Source organism: Natator depressus, chromosome 3, assembly GCF_965152275.1.
Source record: "Natator depressus isolate rNatDep1 chromosome 3, rNatDep2.hap1, whole genome shotgun sequence".
Lineage (NCBI taxonomy): Eukaryota > Metazoa > Chordata > Testudines > Cheloniidae > Natator > Natator depressus.
This window is the reverse complement of record NC_134236.1, coordinates 202,166,221-202,182,213: the sequence shown is the minus strand read 5'-3', so window position 1 is coordinate 202,182,213 and position 15,993 is coordinate 202,166,221. Positions and strand designations below refer to the sequence as shown.

The following is a 15,993-nucleotide window of genomic DNA, read 5'->3' as shown; positions in this document are numbered from 1 at the left end:
ACTATGCCTCTTCCTCCTTCCACATCAGGTTGTGCCACCCCCATCCCTCCCCCCACTTCATTTTAAAATCATCCTCATTGGGACCTCCCGCTCAGCTGCCAGAAAATAATTATACATTATAATAAAAAGGGAAACTTCACCCCAAACACAGATCTTTGGAAATGGAAAATAGAGATCTCAGAAACAGGCCAGGTGGTGTCCTGTTGTAACAAAACAAAGCATTCGGAGCCACAGATGTGCCTGGTGTAATTTCATTGGAATTACAACTTGGATGAAGTCAACCCTCTGAGGAACTCCTAACCAAGTGAGCAGCTGGATTCCACTTAGATGTGTTGCTATAAGATGTTGATGTTGACAAAGCTACCGGGGACTAATTACATGGCTGCAGTTTTAAGGGGTAATCAAATGCTGGGTTTTTATAAGAGATGAGGTGTGTGCCATATTGCTCAGCGTGAGGCTTTTTACATTTCTGATACAGGCACACAGACAATATGATGGTGGTGATTAGGAAGACCCCACTTGCTAGGGACAAGACCGCAAAGATGGATTTATAGCTGTGTTTTGTTGTAAACTGGGTGCATGGATTGCCCAAAATCTTCTCACTCATCGTCTGGCTCGATCCTGCTTTGTTAGAAGCAATCACGCACACCCAATAGGTGGTGTCTGGTGACAGTTTGTACAGTGTGTACTGCCTCGCTGTGGGATAGATCTCACGCACCAGGGTCTGGCTCTTCTCGCTGCCTTTTGCGTGATATGCAAGCTGATAAGTATCAACGACTGAACTGGGGGCACACCAGTGGATCTGTGCTGATGTGTCTGTTATTTCAGATACTTCTCTGAGTCTTGGTGGATCCGGAACAGTGTCTTCTCCAGACACTCCAGGACACAGACATGGGGACAACCTCTGAAGTTCAGAGCATGGCTTCTGGAGGTGGTGGCAGGGGTCGTAGTCACAAGAGATTATTATCAGTTGAACTGTGGTTTCCTTTGGTTGATCATCATCATCGTAATAGTCATCTACATAATCCACTTGTATTACAGCATGGGTAGGATTTGAAATAGGGTTTGCCTTTGTGGGGTTTTGCGGCCGTTGATCTGTCTGAGATGGACTTACTATGCCAGGAAAAAGAGGAGAGTTTGTCCCTGTTGGTCCTGTCGCTTCAGTGGAAGTGTTATTAGTAGACTGGTAGAATGTTTCCTCTTGGTGGAACAGAGCAGTGGTCGTTGTGGCATTTCTCCTCAATGGATCCGTTTTGATTGTACTCACAGTGCTTTGCTGAGTTAAGGAGTCGCTATAAAGCTCTCCCAGAATTGTTGAAGAGGTGGCTGCTGTTCCTTCAGTAGTGGGATCGGTAGTAGATTTGGAAAAAACGTCCACACTTGTGGGATCATTCTTCATCTGAGCTGTTTGCGTCATACTTACCATGTTTCGTGGCGCCAAGGAGTTGCTGTAAAGTTCTTCAGCAAATGGAGTAGAGTCCATCGTTGCTGCCACAGTAGTGGAATCGATAATGGGAAGGTTGGAAGAGTCTTCTGTGAGAGGAGGAGTGTTTGATGTGGGGAATGTGGTGTTTCTCTTGGCCTGGCATTCATCATAGAGTTGTAACAGCGAAAGAGACGATGAGGATGAAGGCATCTCTCCGTCTTCTGGGGCTGTGTTGCAAATGGTGTCAGATGCCCTGCAGGATGAAGCAAACGAATTAGAAATGACATAACAGTTATAGGATGGCACCCTCAGCATCTATGAAATGTATCAGGTAGTGAGCTGCTAATGCCAATCCGAAACCTGTTCTCTCACAGGAAATCTGGGGCCAAAGCCAAGCAGAGTCTTGACTACAGTTCTGCACTTTCAGGCTTATTTTCCTCACCATATGACCAACTTGGCTGCATACATTTTGCAAGGGGCAGCAAGTATCCCCCAACTGGGAAGGCCACGGGTCTGATTCAGTAAGATGCAGTGGAAGTTGAAGGCACAATACACAAAGCATTAAGCACCAAAACCACGTTTGAGTAATGCCTCTCCCAGTCTGACAGCAGGGGGCAGTGTAGAGTGATGTGTAGTTACTTCCAAAGTATTCTTGGTCCCTGCTGGCTTAGGAATCAAAGCTCACAATTTGACTGCAGATCTCCAGGGCACAATGTCATTAAGGCCACTGAGCTAGCTTACATTTTATCTGTACTCGCAGTAACGTACTAATGGGGGAGGCAGAGAATAAATTATCAGTAGATGCCATTATTTTATAGTTCTGCTTTTGTTAACAGCACAGTGCTGCTTTCAAATATAATTAGTCCATACTTAATTCTTGAAGGAAACTTTATTTTAGATGTCTGTCCTTTGAGGAACAGATGGTGATTCCGAATAATATTGGTGGGGTTTGTATTTCAACAGGAAAACTACACCATCCATGCACAACTTGTAGCAAAAATTGAAGTAAACAGGCTCAGGATAATCCTTATACTGACTCCTACATTCCTGTTGTGTGAGTAATACGCTGCTGACAGGTCATTTACCTTTGCAGTACAACTCTCTTCGGATCAGAAAGTAGCCAGGAAAGTCCACAGTTGCACTCTAAAGGATTTCCATACAGGTTGATGCTGATGCTACCTGATGAGTTGATATTCCAAGGATTAAAGGAACTCAGGTTACAGCTAGGAGATGAAAATTTTGAGAATCTTTAGCAAGTGTCCGCTAAGGAGTCTGCATAAGGGATGACATGCAACCTTCTTTGCTCCCTGGGGAGGCAGTAATCTGTTCCTGGCTCATAGCAGATTACTAATCCCCCACCGCAGGAAAACCAAGTTAATTCTCACGTATCACCCTCACGTATCATCACGTTCACCCCAATTTAGATTCATTCTCTGCAGCAAATTTATGTTAAAGGCATAACCAGAATGCAGTAGGAACGGCAGCAGGAAAGGAAAAGAACCCTGCACCCAGCAACTCTGCTTTGGTAAAGTTTGTCTTATCCCTGAACCTTTGCATTCATCTTGGCTTTCATTTCATCCTACACCTCTTCTCCTGCCCTATGGTCCTCCTAATTCACTCTCCAGCCTCCTTTCAACCCTTTCACGCCATGTTTGGAATAGCTTCAGTTTCTGCACGCCAAGCATCCACCTTACGTTGACTCATGGGTAGAGCCCTGCAAATCTGCAGATGTCCGCTATATATCCACAGACCATGTTTGTGAATCGCGGATCAGATGCGGATACAAATTTTGTGTCCGTGCAGGGCTCTAGTCATTGGTACAGTGTTACTAGCTGTGTAATGATATTTGATGTTTTTCTGAAAGCTCTAGCTCCTGGAATCCAGGGAACAATTTGAGAATTTGAGCATTCATTAAAAAAAAAAAAAAAGGTAAGTTTTGAGCCCTCATAGTTGCAGAGAAAAGCTTGAAAATGTGACCTGAGTGCACATGACAGGGTCAGAAATCAGAAGGCAAAGGAAAAGCACCCCACATTTATTGTTTTAAAAATCTCAGGATTTTTAAGCCAATCTATGATTTTTAAGCATTACTCCTGATTTTCGAACTTGGGGATAGCAACATTGCTGTTGTCTCTGCACCTTCTTGTGCCTGAATTGTCCTGTGCTTTTTCCTTCCGAGTTAGACCTGAGTTCTGTGAACAGGGAGGCCGCCTTTGCCCATCTTCTGTACCAGCGCTGCGTGAATTCTGTACCCAAATCCAGCAGTGTAGCTGAGAGCAGAGTTTGATCCTTTCTTTGTTCACTACCACTTAGACTTGTGGTCTGTCCTCTGTTCACGAATCCAGTGCCCTGTTTGTTCATTTTCTGCTGCATTCATATTCCTGGCTGGTGGCTTAAAGGATTTTCCACAATATCCTCTAAATCCTTTCCTAATCAGTCCTGACTGCTCTATTTGCAATATACTTGCTGTTCTGGTACATTGCCTTCACTGTTCATGTTACACCTTTATCTACATTAACTACTTCATAACTGTGTAACCCATGGTATGTGATGCAAAATACATCCTTAGCTCTGTATCCTTCCCTGAAAGAATCACAGAGTTGCTTTCTCCTAACACAGAACAAGAAATTCTCCAAGAAGCAATAACTACTGTCTCTCTCTGCTGCATTGCAGTTTCTGCCTAGAACTCCTCCTGCCTGGCTTCCTGATGGAGGTTTAAAGAAACAGTACAAACACCTGTACACCATCCATAAATGGAGCACTGCTGCTATTCCAGTGGAACATTGGTACTTTCCGAGATTGGTATGAGGGTCTGTTGCAACACGGGTTACCATGGACACCAGCAGTGAGGTACAGACCAACATAGTCTAGTGAATTGTGGAGTAGACACAATAGCCAGCTGCTTCTGCTAGTGACCCAGTGTTGACTTTTTGGCCAAGCTCCAGCATTGCCAACTCTCATGAATTTTATCACGAGTCTCGCCATATTTGGTATTTCTTACCTCAAACCCCAGCACCAGGAGTTTCTCACCGCTGTGGTTGCAGGAAAAAGCACTTGAAAACATGATCCGAATTGAACCCCAAAAGCTCAAAAACCAGAGGGCAAAGCAAAGAGCTACCCCCTCCCCCACACACGTTTACTATTTTTTAAAGTGATCTCGTGATTTTTAAGCCAATCCCCTGATTTTGGAGGGCCCAGCTCATGATTTTTGAAGGCGTGGGGTTGGCAGTGCAGAAGTAACTTGAAATCAATGTGAGTTAAGGAATTTACCCCAGTATGCTTCAGTCTCCACAGCTAATGGCGCTAATGATACTTCCCTGTAGCACAGGGATGATGAGAGGGTTAGTTAGTTACATCTGCAAGGTGCCCTGAAGATGTAACTTACGATGAAAATACTTTCCCTTTCTCCCTCTCCCAAAAACATTGCATGTCCCACTGCAGTTTTCCTTGCTATTTGCTATTGCTCGAATGGCTGGCATGAGAATTTTGGATACTGATCTACAGGATACACAAAGCGGCTCCAAGCTGACCCTTGGGGGACCCTGCTCTTAGCCTTATGCAGTGTCACACGTTACTATTACATTCCACAGCTTCCTCTCTCTTTTGAGCCAGCTCCCCCTCGGCACTTGCCTTTCACACCTGTCTGCCCTGAATCCAGTGTTTAACAATTAACCTTCATTATTTTAATTAAATCTTCTTAGGAAAGCTAAGGGTATAACACGGTGTTTCCCTTCTCCACCATCCATTGCAGAGAGAAGCTGCCAGAGCTTCAACATGACAGCAGTTAGGTCAACCCTCCTTATCCTGGTCCGCTGACTCGAATATCCTATCCAAACTGTGTTTGCTTATGCCATCCTAACCTTTCATTTCCATTCTGGTCTTGACAATCCCCTATCCCAGGTACGTTAATCCTCCTGTTTTAGTCTTTGTAGTCAGTGAATTCTGTAGGCAGGTATTTATTATTATTATTATTATTATTTTATTTATTATTTGTATGACTGTGATGCATAAGAGTCCCAGTTGTAGACTAGCCCAAAAAGAGGGTCCCTGCCGCAAAGAACTTGCAATCTAAATAGATATTTCAAGTTCCTGGTTTGAGCATGTCTCACTTATTGTTCCCATCTCTCTTCCTAGAGTCTATCCAGTAGAATTACTTGGGTCTGGTCTACACTAATAAGGTAAGTCGATTGAAGTTACGCTAGTTAAATTATGTAAGATACATAAGTTAAGTTGACGTAGCTTAGATCGACTTACAGCAGTGTCTATACTGTGCTATGTTGACAGTCGGCAGGAGAGTGTCTCCTTACCTTCTGCCTCTTGGGGAGGTGGAGTACTGAAGTCTACGGGAGAGCGTTCTCCCATTGACTTATCGCATCTTCACCAGGCCCGCTAAATCGATGGCTGCAGCATTGATCACAGCAGCGCCAGTTTAGCCCCCAATGCAGACAAGGCCATTCTCACAAACTTTGAAATCATCAAGTCAGTGGAGCTGCGTCAGTTTACATTAGCAGGGGATTTCGCTCCATAAATTTCCAGTCCATCAGCCTTATAACATCTGCTGAGCACACTTCGGCCTGGTCTAGGCTAAATACTCCAAAGGCGAGGGAATGGGGGGCATTGGGTTTTCCACAACCCAGGCGTGATTAAGCTGCAGGGTCATGAATACTTTGGGCCAGATTCTCAGTTCCATTCCTGCATCTCTGCTGAAGTCAGTGCAGCTGAGAGGGAATTCTGGCCTTTTGAATTCAGTGAAATCTAAATCACCAGTCTGCCCAGGAAAGGAAGAAAGAACCGCACACTGACAGGTGCCAACAACTGCACCAGGCTCATTAAGGCAGTTTCAGGCAGTTTCTGCATCATGATGTGAGTTTGGCCCATGGGGCCAGATTCTCTGCTACTCCCAGTATCCACAGCTGCAGCAAGGCTGGGAGCTTGTGAAGAAGTCAGAACTGTCCCCAGAATCAGAGACACGACTAGGACAGCGCTGGTGAAGTTTAGACTAACTTCATGGCTGCTTTAGTCTGCACCAGCTGGCTATGGCATCTAAGGGGCTCTCTGCCAACCAGAGATCTCTGGAGTGCAGTATACTCCAGCCACACCTCTCTAACAGGTGCCCAGTATGCCCTCTATACTAAAGGCTGCAGGGGGAGTAGCATAGGACAATGGAGAGATCTGGCATCTTTGCACCAGCTGGAGCAGGGAAGAGACTCTGGCACGCAGCCTGGGAAATCCTAGTTCTGCTGTGCCAACAAGGCCTCGCAAGAATTCCAAATGAATTGAAACGACAGCTCCCCCATGCACTAAAGACCTTCCTATTTGGATGACTCCAGGGGAATTATGGGGGCAGTGAGGGAACCCAGCTGTCACTAGACACTTTCAGCAGACAGCGGCATTTTAACACATGGATGAGCAAAGAAAACACCTACTTCTGGAAGGTGAGAAAGGTCAGGTGAGAAGCATCGTCAAATAGCTCCGTCCTCACCCTGCTCAGCGCATGGGAGTCCTGGCAATTCAGTTCTCTCAGCCTGGGCAGAGACTTCAATAGATCCATATCGAAGCTCTTCAGCTGGGCCATCCTTGCAAGGTGGAGCGACCTAAGGCTGACCAAGTCTTGGGCCCACTCCTGCTGAACTGAAGCAGAGAAGACCCGGGTGACTGGTATGTGAGCGGAGAACTGTGCTGAATTTAGGACTGGCCAGTAAGCAGACTGCAGTGGATTGAGTTTTACTGAAAACTGATGCACCTGCTGGTTATAGCAAATGCAAAATAACATGAAATAAAATGAAAAACCTCACCCTGCAGCAGCGGCTCCTGGGGGCTGGGCCTGGCTCCCTGCTCCGCGTGTTGCAACCTGGCGCACGCGGTCACAGCGCTGCTCAGGTGTGGCCTGGCTGCCCTTCTGTCATGATGGGGGGCAGCTGGGCCAAATCAGAATGGCGCTGTGACCCAGGTACCAGCTCACTATGCCCAGAATGAAGAGCTGGGCCCAGCCCCGGGACAAAGAAGCTGTCGCTGCGTGGTGAGTGCCAGGTGGGGTCCAACCCCCAAGGTCCTCTCAGCTCCTAGGGCAGGACCCACCCGCCCCCCCAGCATGGATAAAATGGATAAATCAAAGTAACATGAAATTCCCCAAAAGAAAAATGAAAAAATTATAGAAAAAAAATATAAGAATTTCCCAGGCCTTTAGTTATTTCCCCAGCAGTTTAGCAGCACAGCTGTAAGGCAAAGTGCCCTCACTCAGCGCAGCGCAGAGTCCTGGATTGATTAGTGACTGGGCTGGAACCTCTGCTAGGGAATGTCTGGATCTGGCTGTATGAGAACAGCAGGTTTATAATTCCCCTTCACACGTCCACAGCTACTTTCCTTTGTCTTGCTCAAAGGATTTGAACAATTATCCATTCACTGAATCTCACCAGGTCGGAATTATTTTACCCATTTGATTGGATGAAATGTTACGGGAGCCCAGGAGGGAGAGGGGGGGAGAGAGAGGAAAGACTGTTGTAGAGAGGAGGAGTGGTCTTGTGGCTAAGGGACTAGACTGAGGAAGTTGGGGTGCACTCTGGGCTCTGCCACAGACTCCGAGTCACTGCCTCTCTCTGGGATTCAGCTCCCCCATTTATAAAATGGGGATGATCATCCTCCCATGGTCCTATCTTGTCTATTTAGCCTGTAAGCTCTTTGAGGCTGGGCTTGCCTCTTGCTCTGTGGATTGATAATGCCTAACACAACAAAGCCCTGATCTTGGTGGAAGCCTCTCCATGCTGTGCCAATAATAAGAGGAGAAAGTGAAGGGATTAGGTAGGGTTTAGCAGTGGGGGAGGAAAGGCAGACGTTAGACAGGCCACTGAAGAACAAGAGAAGGGCTTCTGGAAGACTCTGGATAGGAAAAGAGGAGGAAAGGGAGGAGCCCAAGGCTGAGAGCTGGATAATCGGAGAGGATAGTGGACAGGGATTGAGGGATTATGAGGACAGATGAGAAATTCTGTTGTGGGCAGGTGTAGTTGCTAGGCTTGTGCTAATAGCTATTTCTCCACCTTCCCCTCTGAAGTCTTGTCTGCACAAGAGAATTCCCACCACTGCTGATTGTAACCGACTGGTGGGTGTGTTTTAGAGGTTCCTCCGCTGTGCCTGATCAGTGGAGGATATGAGTCTGTTACAGCCCCAGCTAGTGACCTTTAGCTCAAGCTGTCGCAGCTCCTGCTGACAGCTCCGAAGGTCCGCAGTTCTAGTGCTGGTAGCTGTGTCACTAACAGTGGTTTCACTTCATCAGGTTTGATCAGGCCCCATGTGTACCACAAAAATCTTCAAACTTACTTTTCTCGAGAAAGGTCCCACTCAAGTCCAGCATGTCAATGGTGCTCCTAGCTCTGTTCCCGGTGTCCCCCTTCAACATGTTCATTGCAAAGGCTGACGCGCTAATCCCTCCGCCATTCCCACGCCCGAGCAGAGTGGCAGACAAGTTCAGGAACTGTAGCTGTGGATAACAGGAGAAAGCCAGAGGCTGGAGTTCAGTGATGGGGTTTCCGGCCAGCGACAGCCACTTCAGGTTTGGCAGGTGGGCGGTCTGGCATGATGGCAGAGAGGACAATTTATTAATGCTTAGGTCCAGGAACTGGAGGCTACTGAGGGCTCCGGTTCCCCACACAACTTCTTGGATGTGGTTGTGCCTCAAGGAGAGGGCACGCAGCTTTGGGAAGTTCACTATCTCCACGCCACTCAGCGCAGGCAACTGGTTGGTGCTGAGGTCTAAGGCCTCCAGTCCCCCAGGCAGGCAGGCAGGGAAGGCTTGCAGGCTGTTGTTGTTCAGATGCAAGTGGGTCCATGTCTTGTTCCTCAGATCCTCACAGGACATGCTGGTAAGATTAACGTTGTTTTCCCAGTGGTCTTGCTGGGCCAACTGGAAAAGAGTTGTGAAATCCCCCAGCGCAGCTGGAGCTGCTCTGTCTGTCAGGCCGGCCGCCGCCTCCCACTCCAGCAGAGAAAGAGCGAGCAGGAGGGAAAACATTCTTTTGCTTTTCAGGGAGGGGGAAACAAAAGAGCAATATAGAGAAGTAAATTAAAGCCCTTTGGGGCTGCCACGAGCTATGTGAAAGCAAAACACTGATAAATGTTTTGCTGGTGCCTGCAGATGGTGGAGGTGATAATTAGAGTCTCTGCTGTAATTAAACTGCCATAAAGATGAGGCATTTGGGAAGGAAGTCTCATCTGAGCATATTTAAAGGTACATAAAACCTTTCATCCCAAAGGTAACCAGCATGTGTCCCAAACTGTACCTGTTATTATTTATTAGTTGTATTATCTTTCTAGCACCTAGGAGCCCCACTCGTAGACCAGGAACCCATCATGCGAGGTGCTGTACAAACACACATGCAGCACTATCATCTCTGCCTAGCTGTATATTCAGAGCTGAAGGTCTGAGGGGAGAGCAGCAGCCAACTTAGGGCTGGTCTACACACGAAAGTTAGGTTGACCCATCTACGTACTTAAGCCAACCCAAGTCCCCAGTGTAGACAGTGCTTGGTCAATGGAAGAATTCTTCCATTGAACTAGCTACCACCTTTCGGAGAGGTGGATTTGCTACAGCGATGGGAGAACCCCTTGCATTGCTGTAGTTAGTGTCTACATTACAGCTGTACAGCATTGCCGCCATTAGCTCTTTCGAGTGTGGACACGCTCTGAGGCTGTAAACTCTTTGGGTCAGGGACCCTCTTTTGGTTCTGTGTTTGTACAGCTCCTAGCACAATGGGTTCCTGGGCTGTGACTGGGATGCCTAGGTGCTACCACAATACAAATAAATAATAAAAACAATATGTACACAGCAAGCAACATGAGGGGATAATTTTGGTGGAAGAGAACAGGCAAACATCTCCTCTTATGTGAAGTTCAATAGGCTCTTTAATCACCATACAGAGCAGACAGGAGCTTGCCTCTAAAGGTCCAAAAGTAAATTGGGTGGTAATCATGTTGTCCACCTTGCCATGGGTTTGTTCTCGCATGATGTGCACTGGCAGTGGGGAGGCAGGGCTTGGAAGGTCAGGCATGCCCATGGCAAGGTGGCTCTCCTACAAAGTGGCCTGCAGAATGCAAGTGTCGGAATCTTATGGGTTCAAAGAGAATGATCTTGGAGATTTTCAAAAGCCCCCAGGGGATATAAGAGCACGAGGCCCATTGACTTTTCTTTCAATGCAGCTTGTGGGGAAAAGCAGCTAGGTTCCATTGAAAGTCACGCCCCTTTGGCAAGGTCTACATTAGGAGTCCTTTGATGGTATAACAATACCAGTATACTGTACTGGCAGAGCGCTAGTGTTACTCCTGGGGGAATTCTGTGCCAAAAAATTTAAAATTCTGCACCAACAAATTATCTGCGCACAATATTTTAAAATTCTGCATATTTTATTTGTCAAAATAACTCAATATAATCACTCCCGTTTCAATTATTTTGGTAATTTATTTCCAAAGACTTAAAAGATGAGGCATTATGTACTTTCAAATATATAAAAGGTTGTTACGAGGAGGAGGGAGAAAAATTGTTCTCCTTAGCCTGTGAGGATAGGACAAGAAGCAATGGGCTTAAATTGCAGCAAGGGCAGTTTAGGTTGGACATTAGGAAAAACTTCCTGACTGTCAGGATGGTTAAGCATTGGAATAAATTGCTTAGGGAGGTGGTGGAATCTTTGTCACTGGAGATTTTTAAGAGCAGGTCAGACAAACACCTGTCAGAGATGGTCTGGATAATACTTAGTCCTGCCATGAATGCAGGGGACTGGACTAGATGACCTCTCAAGTTCCTTCCAGTCCTATGATTCTATGAAAATACCTGTCAACAAGTATGTCTGTAACCCTACAGACAACAAAAAAGATTCAGGAAATGTTTTTTTGACAAATAGGTTACTTACTAGGCAAATTAATATAGAACTCTGAGTAATGAGTCATTTAAACTACAATACAGAACAGTATTTCCCGCACCCCTCAGATGCAGTGCAAACACTTGGAGGAGTCAGGGGTAACACAGGAGCTGAGGAAGAGAAAAATAATTGCTGGGAAGCAGCCTGGGAGTGAACCTGGAGGATTTTGGGTGTCGGTGGGAGAAGTATGGAACATGTTTTTGGAGGGAGGAGGAATTGTTAGAGAGTTGGGGAGCCTCCCCCATGCAGACCCTGGCTGACCCCTAATCTCTCCCATGCACATCTGCCCCTGTCCCCATGTGTCCCTGCACGCCTCTTCCCCCATCCCCATGTGTCCCTGCACCAACACTCAGCCCTCCCTGCGGCCCTACACCTCCCTCCCACCATCCCCATGTGCTCCTGCACCCCCACTCAGCCATCCCTCCTCCCATCCCCATGTGTCCCTGAACCCCCTCCCTGTCCCCATGCATCCCCATGTATTCCTGCACCCCCACTCAGCCACCCCCTGCCCACTTGCACCCCTCACCCCATCCCCATGTGGCCCTGAACCCCCTTTCAGCTACCCCCATTCCAATGTGGACCTGTACCTCCTTGCTCCCCCCCCCCGGTGTCCCTGCACCCCCCTGTTCCATTCAGCCCCTGCCCCAGTCTGTCCCTCCCCTTCTGAACCCCCAGTCTGTGAGATTCCCCCAGCAGTCCCATGTGCTCCACTTTGTCTGTCTCCCCATATCCCATGCCTCCTCACCTGGTCCCACAGGCAGGGTGCTATGAGGAACACAGCCTCTCCTCCTCCCTATTGGCAGCTGGCTGTTACAGTGAGCTGTCTGCTCTAGTGCCACAGCAGCCCCTGGTGGGTGAAAGGTGTAACTGCAGCGCCTCTGTGGCGGAATATATTTTCTGCAGAGAAAAAAAATCTGCGGGGAACATGAATTTTGCGTGTGTGTAGTGGCAAAGAATTCCCCAGGAGTATAGTGTGGACACAGCTTATACCAGCATTGCTGTGTTTTTGCCAGTATAGCCAAGTCTACACTTTGGCCAGCACAGCTACATCGGTCAGGGTTCACACCTCTTCACATCCCTGATCAGCATTGCTGTGTTGGCAGAGTTTTGTAGCGTAGCCATTGCCTAAACCACTTTAGGGCTTTTGAAAACCTGTGCTCCTAAATCCCTTGGGCACTTTTGAAACTCTTCCCCTAGATCTGCTTCTAGCCCTTCGATAGTTACACCGATGCCCCTTTCCCATGTGGTGGCACGGGCCTTGCAGCAGGTGACTTTCCTGGCAGTAGAGGATTCAGTGTCATTGATTTATTAGAGTGTATGCAGGGGTCCTCATTGCCTTGCACCAAAATGGTGAAAACTCAAGAGGCGCCTTTTCCCCCTGCAGAAAGAGGCCTGTCAGCAAGAAGCTGCTCCCTTGGTCACTCACTCCTTTAGCACACTCTGCTCCCATTCCCTACCTGAGCTCTGGAGCTGTTAACCTGGAAAACCCCCAGCCTCTGAACAGCTTGTCCTGGACCCTGTGACCTAGGTAAGGGGTTGGGTATTAGTTCTACTTTTGTGCAGCTCTGGTTGGTGCCTGCTCCTCACCAGTCCCATCCAGAGAAAGGCGAGTGCGTATAAATCTCCTAACCGCCATAGCTGTGAGGGGTCTCTTAGGCAAGGCCAGGGCCACAGAAAATTTCCTGCTGAGTACTTGCGGGTGGATGATTCGTAATATGCATCACACTGCCACGTATGCAACACCAGTGGATTCGATCCACTGCCCCCTCCCCGGAGCACTCTGCATCTGAACTGTATGCAGCTCCCAGCCCCGCCCCGCTGCATTTTTCCTCGTTTATGCCTGCAGAGCCTGACCTGCCACAGTGAGGAGCACCCTTTGTTCAGCCAGGAGCTGAGGAGCCTGCACCTCAGAAGTGCTCAGCTGCTTGCAGGATCTGGCCTGTCATGAGCATCTCCGGTTACATTTGCCTTCCCCATCCCTCTCCTCTGTTGTGCTTGCTCTCGGTCAGAGCTGGCTGGGTGCGTGTATGCTGCAGCCTTCACCCCTCAGCCCCCACCACAACAGCTGCCAGGCTGCTCCATGAAGTGCAGCTGCCCTCCCTAAATTCCATCTGCTGCCTCCCCAGAGCCCCGTACTGACTGTGCACAACACAGCCTGTTCCTCTGCCCTGACATGCAGCCTTCGCCTGGAACAAGTGGGAAGAACTGAACAAAGCAACAGCTGCGATTGCACACGGAGCTAGCTATCTCTGGTACCTATACCCCCTCCCCCCCCAAATTGCCACAGTATCTGAGCAGCTCAGCCTTTAATGTATTTGTCCTCCCAACCCCCTGTGAGCTAGGCCAGTGCTATTATCCCCATTATACAGGTGGGGAACTGAGGCAGAGAGAGTGCTGTTTTTTGAAGGTGCCTAAAAATGCAGACAGGTGCCTGGTGGGATTTTCTAAGGGGTGAAGCGGGTTAGGTGCCTAACTCCCATTGGATTTTTTTGTTAAATCAGAGGGAGTTAGGCGACTTTGAGAATCCCATTAGGCACCCAAGTACCTTTAAAAGTCTCACCCTAAGTGACTAGCCCAAGGTCACACAGGTAGTTTGTGGCAGAGTAGGGACTCAAACCCAGGACTCTAACCATTAGGTCATCATTCCTGCTCTGCTAGCATCTTGAAGCTGAACGCTCATCCAAACAAGTCTCATTGGCAGGGTGATTCAAGCCCATTACTATGTGGAACACAGAGCTCAATTGTGTTCCCATTATTGCTCTGTTAGGAATGGTTACCGTTCACTGCTGCTGCAGGCCCTGCATTGGGCCAGGCATTTTCCAGTCCCGCTTGCCTTCTGTCTGCGACAGGCACAGGGGAAATGGGGTCTTTATGTCCCCTTTATGCTCCCCATATCAGAGGCCCTGCAAGAGCCTGCTCGGCCCTCAGCCCAAGAGACAGCAGCGTCAGGGTCCTCTGCCTCCAGCCCAGTCCCACGGCAGCAGAAATGCCACAAGCCCTTGTGGAGCCCAGACCCAGGGGGACAGGTGGAAAATGGGCCGGTTAGAAACCCAGACGCTCACAGCCAATCCCACCCACTCAGCCTCGCCAGCATGCACATACCTGTCCAGGACTCCTGCTGGGGTCTGCGCTGCTCTGATTCCCTGGCGCTTGCTTATATACAGGAGTGACTCAGCAGCGTCTGCTCTCTTCCTGCAGCTAGGGGAGAGATCTGGACTAGCCTCACTCCCCTACATGTCAGCTTCCCCACCCTCCCTGGGAGCGGGGAGGGGACAGGCCCACTCTCCTCCGCTTTCCACACACCCAGCTCCCTCACCCTTACCAGCAAGGTGGTGGGAAGATTTCCTAACACCCCCTCCCCAGGCAGGACCAGTCCCTCCCCCTTCAGTCTGAGGGGATGGGGGGGCAGAGCGAGGGAGAACAATTTCTATACCGAGCTCCTCTTCGTCCACCCACGCTAGGGTGGGGGGAGTTATTACGTCTCTTCACTAAAGGGTCAAGGTGAAGAAGGGCCGATGCTGACGCTTGTCTGCTGACACCAGCCCTGAGATTTCTCAAGCAGCAGATAAAGTCGCCCCAGCCCGCTTACATTTCTCTGCAGGCGCCTGGAGACTAAAAGTGCAAACCCTGGAAAGAGCCACACCAGGCAAGTGGCTTTTAAGAGCAGCCTTACGTGGAAGGAGGCCCCGAGCGAATGTCGAAACCAAAGTTCTCACCTCAAGTACCATCTCTGGAGGTCTGAGGAACGGGGTGTTTCCCCGCCAGAGAAGGGCATAACCTGTGTTCAGCAGACTGAAGACTTAGGGAGCATGGTTCATTAATTATAAAGTGTCCCAGTTCTGCCCTTAGAGCTGGGGCAAGTCACTTCCTCTGGGTTTCCTCCCTCACCTTTTGGCTGTCTTATCTTGTAAGCGATGGGACTATATGTTTGTACAGTGCCTGGCACACTCGGGGCCTGATCTCAGGCGGGGCCTCTGGGCACTACTGTAATGCAAATAATCATTAGGAGAAGGAGGAAGATGAAGATTTTATAGGAAAGCACACAGACAGCAGGGACAGGAGTCAATAGGGACTGCACCAAAGTGAAAGTGTAAACAAAAGCACAGAACCCCAGGTGCTACTGCAAGCCAAATAATCATCAAAGCTGTGGTTTGTGTTCTCTTTGGAGCCTTTGCTGTCCCAGGAGAGTAACACATCTGTGCATGGCAGACCTGCACAGCCCAAAGACAGGACTTTAATCCATGCACTGCTTTTCCTACAGACCTTGAAAGTATGTGCATACAAGACTTATCTCGGGCCATGTCATTCACTATCTACGGGGGGCAGGGGCCTTGAAAACTAGCAGAACATCCGAAGAAACAAGATACGGTCTCTTAATGGGACTATTGGAAGCCATTGTGGTTCCCAGGAGACGTACGGATTGTTCCCTTGTAGACTATGGGGTCAGCTGGTTCAGTTCTAAGACAAGGCAAAGGGTTTCCCGACCTAGTGCCTGATCCTGCTGCCTTACTCACACAAGCGGCCCCGCTGAGGTCTGATCCACACTACAGACCTATATCAGTATAACTGTGTTGCTCACGGGTGTGAAAAATCCACACCCCCGAGCAACGTTGTTATACCGACCTAACACCCCGTGTAGATAGTGGTATGCTGACGGGAGAGCAA

At 48.6% G+C, this 15,993-nt stretch overlaps 1 protein-coding gene across 1 annotated transcript; it reads right to left on the bottom strand.

The window, feature by feature from the left end:
- Positions 1-53: 53 nt before the first annotated feature.
- Positions 54-14,511, bottom strand: LRRN4 (leucine rich repeat neuronal 4). The gene is made up of 5 exons (XM_074949686.1): positions 14,431-14,511; positions 8,738-9,435; positions 6,850-7,054; positions 2,512-2,649; positions 54-1,679 (listed from the first exon to the last, which is right to left on the bottom strand). Exons 2-5 carry the CDS (start codon positions 9,426-9,428, stop codon positions 371-373), a joined length of 2,343 nt encoding a protein of 780 aa, XP_074805787.1. The 5' UTR covers positions 9,429-9,435; positions 14,431-14,511; the 3' UTR covers positions 54-370.
- Positions 14,512-15,993: the final 1,482 nt, after the last annotated feature.